The sequence below is a fragment of the Medicago sativa genome, chromosome 6 (genome assembly GCF_051527215.1).
Source record: "Medicago sativa cultivar Bolivia chromosome 6, Bolivia_mono, whole genome shotgun sequence".
Taxonomy (NCBI): Eukaryota; Viridiplantae; Streptophyta; class Magnoliopsida; order Fabales; family Fabaceae; genus Medicago; species Medicago sativa.
In genome coordinates, this window is record NC_140754.1 from 12,940,107 (window position 1) to 12,947,590 (window position 7,484).

Genomic DNA, 7,484 nt, shown 5'->3' on the forward strand with positions numbered 1-7,484 from the left:
ATTAATTGGAGGGTACAGTTGAAAAGAAAAAGTTATTATTGCATTGGAAATTGAAAGTGACATTCATTTTGAAACAAATTTTTTTTGCTAAAGCGACACTCATTTTGAAATGGAAGGAGTGCTTATTACTATCACTTGATGTTGTGGATTCAATTGTCTCAATTGAAACTTTTCCTCTTTTTCCCATTTGGATAAGAGGATAATACTCTCCCTCACATGAAAATTATCACAAATTAAGGAGAAGGAATAAATTAATAAAAGAAAAAGAATAACAACTTTATTAGGAGAAAGAGAGAATAATAAACTAGGAAATTGTATATATTAAAAATGTTAATTAACTTTTTATGAAAGAAAGATGTATTGACGTGAGTTGGACCTATCATAGTGAAGGATAACTCCATGGACTTATAGAATGCTTAGAGAAGTGGGAAATTAAAGGTTCAAACATTTGCATATCAATGTCTACGAAGTTACTAACCGAGTTACCCTTATAGAAAAAAATTATTGATCTTTTTTTATGATGGTATAAATATATAAAAAAAAAAACTTTTTAAACATTTTTGGGTTTCAATAATAATGAATTAGTTAGGTGGATAGTCAATTAGTGAGAGTGAGGTGATTGGTTCTAATAATTATAAAGATAATTCCAATAAAAAATAAAATTTATTAATAAATTTAATATCACTAATTAATTTAACAAAATTTCTTAATTTTATCCTTCAAAAAAAAATTCTTAATTTTAATAAATTTATTAATGTCTCTCACTTGTGAGCCGCCGTCCTATTCTGCAACTTTATTTTCTTCTCCTTCTTAATTACACTAAAGAGGTGTGATTTAGAGTCATTTTTTTGACCTCATAATACACATATCATGTATATCATTTGAGATTTTGAGTTTTTTCACGGTCATGTTTAAAATTTTAGAAGAATGTTTCCCAAAAAAAAATAGAATTCTTAAAAAAAAAAAGAATTAAATATGAATTTTTATGTTTTTGACGTTTAAAAAATCATATTTAGTTATTGTAATTTTTTTGCGAAGAGAATTTTATAATATCCCAAACCTTTATAATATCATGTCATTCAATAAGGTATATGGTGTGATATATGCATTGCCAGTTCCATTCGATCGACATCATAATTAGTGTGTGTGGTGCTATTCCATCGATAAATTACTCCTTTGGCATAAATATCAATCACTAATGTCTGATTTTGAGGCTGTTATTCATTCGTTTAGTTCTATTATATGAAGTTGATGTTTCACGCCTTGTTGTGGTGGTTGCTAGTGCTATATCCAGAATTTTAATATAGGGATGGAAAAAAAAAATTAATTGAAAGGTTTTTTAGAATATAGTGTCTGCAAATACTCCAATGCTCTGGTCAATTCAAGAATGAGATAGTTGAAAGGTTATTTAGAATATAGTGTGCGTAACTTTCTACTCATGCAAATGTTTATTTATAGACGAGTTTAACGAAAATTGGACGAAAAACCTTGTTGAGTCTGTTGAGGAATTTTCCAACGTGATTTACAGATTAGCGTCTGATTTTTTTTCAATGTGGCTGCCAATATTTGTGATATTTGGCGTTTCGAGGAGAGATTTATTTGAATCTTTGAGTTTGATGGTTTACTTGAAAAGGAGGCGAGATTCGCTCGTAGGATTTGATTCAAAGTGACTTTTCGATCTCCAAATAGTGTTTAAGTGCTCCATGTCGTGCCGTTTGAAGCATATTGTGGATCGTTGGATGTGTTACTCTTAAGGTATCTTCTTTCTAGATTTTGGTTTTCTATAAATAGGTGGAAAAAACTTGCTTTTAATAATTTAAACTCTTCAAAACTCCTCTTCTTTCAAGTTTTCTTCTGAGACTTTTCGGTAATTTCGTGAGAGTTTATTCTCGGTCGAAAATTTTATGACGGTTGATTACTTTTCCTTTCCAACCCACGATGTCTCTAGTTCATACTCATTTATAGGTATCGTTCTTTATTCCAAATACTAGATTTTTTTTTTCTTTTTTGCTACCATTTGTTTTATGGATTCTCCATGTTCTCGGGTTTTTTTTTACTCTAGGGGTTCTTGCTCCTCTGAATATCCCAGTGGTTTTAGAGGTTTTGTCTCCAGCATCTACATAGGATCGACTAGTGCCACCTTTGACGTTGGTGACTGCCACTAAAAGGAACTACGTGGAGGGATTTGGGTTGAGTGCAATCAGCATATCTTGATTGGAAGATCTAGATGTCACTAACTGTGGTCAGTCAGACCCTCCCGATTGCGCACAAACTCAATCCTTATGTGGAGAGTGGTGTTATTTCCTCGACTTGTGCTCGTAGATTGTGAGGTCTAGAAGCGACGCTTGAGGGACACTTTCTTTGCCCTTTCACTCAAACATAAATGGAAGGATGTCTCAAATTCACTTATCTTCCTCAGGTCTGAACAAGGATAGAGAAATGTTGAATGGGCTCACTGTTCCTCTTGAAGTCCCATGGAGCCGTTGCGATTAATTTCTTTGTATACGTTGAAATCAAATGCATAATGACTAGGTTTTATCCAAGGTAAGCCTTAAAACACATGCATCAAATTCTCACTATTTGGTTCATAAAGTCATACAATAATATTTTAATCGTAACATGTGGAATATAAACACATAAAACTTAATTATCTACAAACACAATATAATTTGCATAAACTATGATACTAATTCTTGGAGTTTCTTTGGGCTCCAAGGAAAACAATATCAACTTATACCAAGAATCTTCAATTTTATTACCAATCAACAAAATTCATCTCTACAAAATCCAAAAAATATGGCAATGATAGTTTATAAGAAAATTAGCCATACATAAATAATATTTAGAATCTATCTAATTATCAATCTATTTGACGCCTCTCTCTCTTAGACTTTGCCCTCTCCATCTTCAACATTTCTAGCAAGAAATCACTCCATGTGTCTATAGGCCCTGGCAAACACCAATGAACACAATCATTATACAATGTCACATTTTCTTGAGGTAAATGTCCATACCTACTAGGATGACCATCTGGTCTCAATAACATTGCTTGTGTGGTATCAAGCAACCTGAATTTCAAACCATTTCTTTTGGCCTTCTTTTGAGAAATCTTGTACTCTTCCAATTGGATCATATATAACTCCATGTTAGTTCCTTCTAACCTTGCCTCATTACTCTTAAATGGCTTAGTTCTCAAACAATTCCCACCTTGATTCCATATACCATTCTCAAAATGAGATGGTGCAAATGTCCTAAGAAATGTCACACCCTTAAAATTTTCTAAGCTATTTAAGGCTCTAAATGCAGTCCTAAAAGCCTTTCTATAGCCATAATACATTGTTAAATCAGTGACATTTTCTAAGAGACAATAATGACATCCAACAATTTTTCCTTTCTCATAGAATACCATTGGCTTGTAGAACCAATGTCCTCCATTGATTATGACATAGTCAAAATCTTCCATTTGTGATGTCCATTTTTCATCAAATTCATCTAGGTAAAGATTGTAGAGACCAGTGTGGGTTGGTCCATCTGAATTTTCTTGTTGAGTTTTGACAAGAAAGGGTGTCCAATAAGCAGCCATGGTGAAATTGTAACTAGGGTATTTCCATCTCATGAAATAGTCATCTTTTGTGTATGATACATCTATAGGCCATTCCACCTAGAAAAAGTTAAATGGTATAAGATTAAGAAATTTATTTATCAATGAAAAAATATAGAAGCTAGCATAATTTTAATAAAATAAAATAAAAAAATGAAACTATACAATAAGAGTTTTTCTTGCATATAAAGTCTCAAATAATTTAGAGGGTCATGGGTCTTTCATCTTTGGATTGTATTCTAGTGGAAATTATTCAATATTCGCATGAAAACAAGAAGTTAAGCCCAAAGGAAATAATTAAATTAGTTGGATTGTCACACCACATGTTAGCATCATGCTGTTATTGTACGTTGTCATTGGTTAGATATTGACAACTATTTCATTGTCAACTTAACCTTTTGCATTTAGTAAAAAAAAAATACTTTATGAATTAAGTACGATATCTATAAATACATATAATAGTTCGTAAAAATATTCAAGTACCATTAAAATGGTTAAAACACATCAAAGCATAAACGAATGTACTTAAATCAAAATGATTCGTCCTAGCAGAGCTCATTAATGACTTAATTTCGATCATCTGGTTATATAAAATAGTTTGATATAAAAGTCAATTAAAATAGATTCATGCTAACCGGTGCCCTTGGGGCACTGGTTAATGATACCAAAAAGGAAATTATTACAATAAAAGGAAACTCTTTTTAACTTATTATAAATTAATTACACATTTTCAATGTATTAACTACTATACAATTTCCTTTTTAGTATCCTTAACCAGTGCATCGGGAGCACCGGTTAGTATTTCCCATTAAAATATCATCGTTTGTTTACTTACACCATAATAACACTATTGTTTCATAAAATATCTATTCAAATATTTGAACGAGTGTCTCTGTGAAGATAACTCGGTTGACATGTTAAAGTATTGTTATATGCAGGGGTAAAGGTCCGAACCCCAGACACTCCACTTATTCACCTTACAATGTGAATTCTAACCACTAAAGTTACTTGACCAAAAATAAAATCTCAAATACTGATATGCGGATATTGAATATGTGCAAAAACCATTTTACACTAACTATACATATAAATGAAAATTTTATATTACATACGTTTTATTAATAGACTTTAGGAAGAAAAAAACTGATTCAATTGACTTATCCCATAGGCTAAATGTACTTGTGTTTTTCTGATTAAAGTTTGACTAGTAAGTGTATATTTTATGAGTTGGAGGCTTCAACTTTGGATACACTATATTTGCTAGTAACTCGAAAATAAAGAAAACCAAGAACTGAAATTAATTAATAAAATAAATAAAAAGTGACTTGAGACTGTGTTCTTGTGGCCTTGTTAGGGACATGGAATGTGATTGCCAGAGTTTACATCTCGTGCTAAGATTCGACTTCTTGTGGCATGCTTTGCTTAATTACTGAGATAATTTATTTGGTTACACAGGTTTTCATATATTTGTTTTATATTTATATAGTATTTTATAAATAAATTTGCAATGAAAGTTTGTGAAAACTATAGTTTTAAACATGTAAAGTCAAAAAAATGAATTTTATTTAATGGCGTTTTATTTTATATAAAGTTTGTGAAAACTATAGTTTTAAACATGTAAAGTCAAAAAAATGAATTTTATTTAATGGCGTTTTATTTTATATATTGCTATTATATTAAGAAATATACCTAACAGGTTTTCTAAAGTCAAATTTATTTTATAGATAGATGGACTGAAGCACATAAATGGACTTGTCATCTCTGAGGTACTAAAGAAATCTCTGGGTAAAGAAAACCGACATTTAGAGTAAAAGTCTATTCGAGTACTATTTATTTGAGAGAAAAAGTCTATTCTATTTATTATCTGTATTAAATGAGTCCTGAGATTGAGGTTTATTTGTCAAATAATAAATGTGCTACTTTTTAAGAGTAAAACATTTGTGATGTTTGATTGGGAGGCAAGTAAAGTCTGAACGAAAATTGTTTTACATAAAAGTCAAACTTGAGTTCTCTTAAATAATACGTTATTTGATAGAACTCGTTAACCATTTGAAGCCAATCTCTTAGTTTTTTTTCTTTCTTTTCTTGACTAAGTGTTACTTTGTAATTAAAGTAGAGTTATTTGGGTCAATGTCATCTCTATTTCTTAAAAGGATCTGACTATGCACACAAATTGGAGATTGGTGGAGTCAAGCTATAGCACTCCATTTTTTTAATAAAAATTGAGTACTTTATTTAGAGATAGATAGATGAAAAAAAGTTTCAAAAAGTTAAAAAGTTAAAAGTCAGACCTACTTAATGTTGAGGCTGGATTTCAACTTTTTGTTGCATGTATCTCACAAAATGAAGAGGACCTCAACTTTGTGGGGTTTATTATTTTTATTTTTTGAAAACTCAGTATCTGACCGACTAATTCAATGGGACCAATCTCACCTTCCACTTGCAGAAGCCTCATCTAAAGTTAGAGCAAAACTCTATATGGACTTGCACACTGAAATCGGCACCAGAATAAATCGAACCTGAGACCTTGAAAGCTCCACACTCCAAGATCTCAAACCAACCACTAGACCAACCTATTAAAAGTATTTTAATAAAGGGAATTATTAATCTCTCACTTGTTTCTATGTTTCTCCTAAATGAAACCTTCCATTTCTTTTGACAAATGACTAGAGTCTCAACTCATTTGAAATAGGATAGAACATCATTGATGACTACTACTTCATCAATCTATAAGCTTGATCAAGGAGCACAATGATAGATTTTTTTATCAATGTGAATTAAAGCCTCTATGAATTGTCATTGAAGCAAATAGTGTATCATTGATTGATGGTATTTTCGGTTCAAAAGTTTGTGTAAATAAAAAAAAAAAAATGATACATTCACACCACATGCCAAATCACTTAACACCAAAGCAACTATAATTAACATAGACATCAAAAAAGGGATAAAAGCAAATGATAAAAAATGATGATTAATTTTTTTAACTAAAAATTGCATCAAATTAAATTGAAGAAGTGTAGAAGTGAAACTTACCCTTGATAGAAGACAAATCAATGACTGCATGTGATTTCTACCAACAGAATCTCCAACAAAAGCCATAGATTTTCCTCTAACAATTTCAAGAAATTGAAAAGGATTGAAAATTGGTAGTTCACACTCATTTGGCTTCCATCTCCACTTCATGAACTCAGAATCTGGCCTACCATACTTCATGCAATTTTGATGCTCATGAATTGCCCAACATGTTTTGTTTGTGTAATATGGTCCTTTTGGATTTGGCACCCATTCACCACTAAAAATGTCACAATTTTTCAAAGATGTTGAAGGTAAATTTTCTTTCTCAATTGAATCAACATTTGAAGAGTTTGGTTCTTTAGACTTGCTCATCATCAAGAGAAATGATGAACCAAACAAAGGATAAGACAAAGGGGTGACAAGAACTATAATTATGACAAAGATTGCTAATAAAATTATTTTTGGTAACATTTGTTTTTTGTTATTGTTTCCATAGAGATGCTCTTTCTCTTGGAACTTCATTTTTGGAAGGGTTATGGAGAAAGAGAGAAAACAAGAGAAAGGTGTAGGGAAATAGGAGGATAAGGGAAATGAAAGAAGTTTTGGACTATATATTGTGTGTGAAGTTTATGATTTTGCTTTGAATTCTAATTGAGTGTTTTTTTTTTCTTCCTATAAACCATTAGCAATGCTTCAAGTTGTTTTCATTGCCATTAATAGACTTAAATATTGGGTATCATGATTCATGATATCTCACCCTTTGCGATGTTCTCAGTTTTAGACACAGAAATATTTTTTTATAAAATATTGGGTATCATGATTCATGATATCTCACCCTTTGCGATGTTCTCAGTTTTAGACACAGAAA

General features: G+C 31.0%; 1 protein-coding gene and 1 long non-coding RNA gene across 2 annotated transcripts; one reads left to right on the forward strand and one right to left on the reverse strand.

Moving 5' to 3' along the window:
* The first annotated feature begins 1,468 nt into the window (after positions 1-1,468).
* On the forward strand, positions 1,469-5,185 carry LOC146912949 (uncharacterized). Its single transcript, XR_015013212.1, has 2 exons — positions 1,469-1,965; positions 2,063-5,185. It is a non-coding gene; the product is annotated as an uncharacterized LOC146912949 (long non-coding RNA).
* On the reverse strand, positions 2,734-7,199 carry LOC146912950 (protein trichome birefringence-like 19). Its single transcript, XM_085716258.1, has 2 exons — positions 6,635-7,199; positions 2,734-3,661 (listed from the first exon to the last, which is right to left on the reverse strand). Exons 1-2 carry the CDS (start codon positions 7,136-7,138, stop codon positions 2,861-2,863), a joined length of 1,305 nt encoding a protein of 434 aa, XP_085572384.1. The 5' UTR covers positions 7,139-7,199; the 3' UTR covers positions 2,734-2,860.
* Between the last annotated feature and the right edge of the window lie 285 nt (positions 7,200-7,484).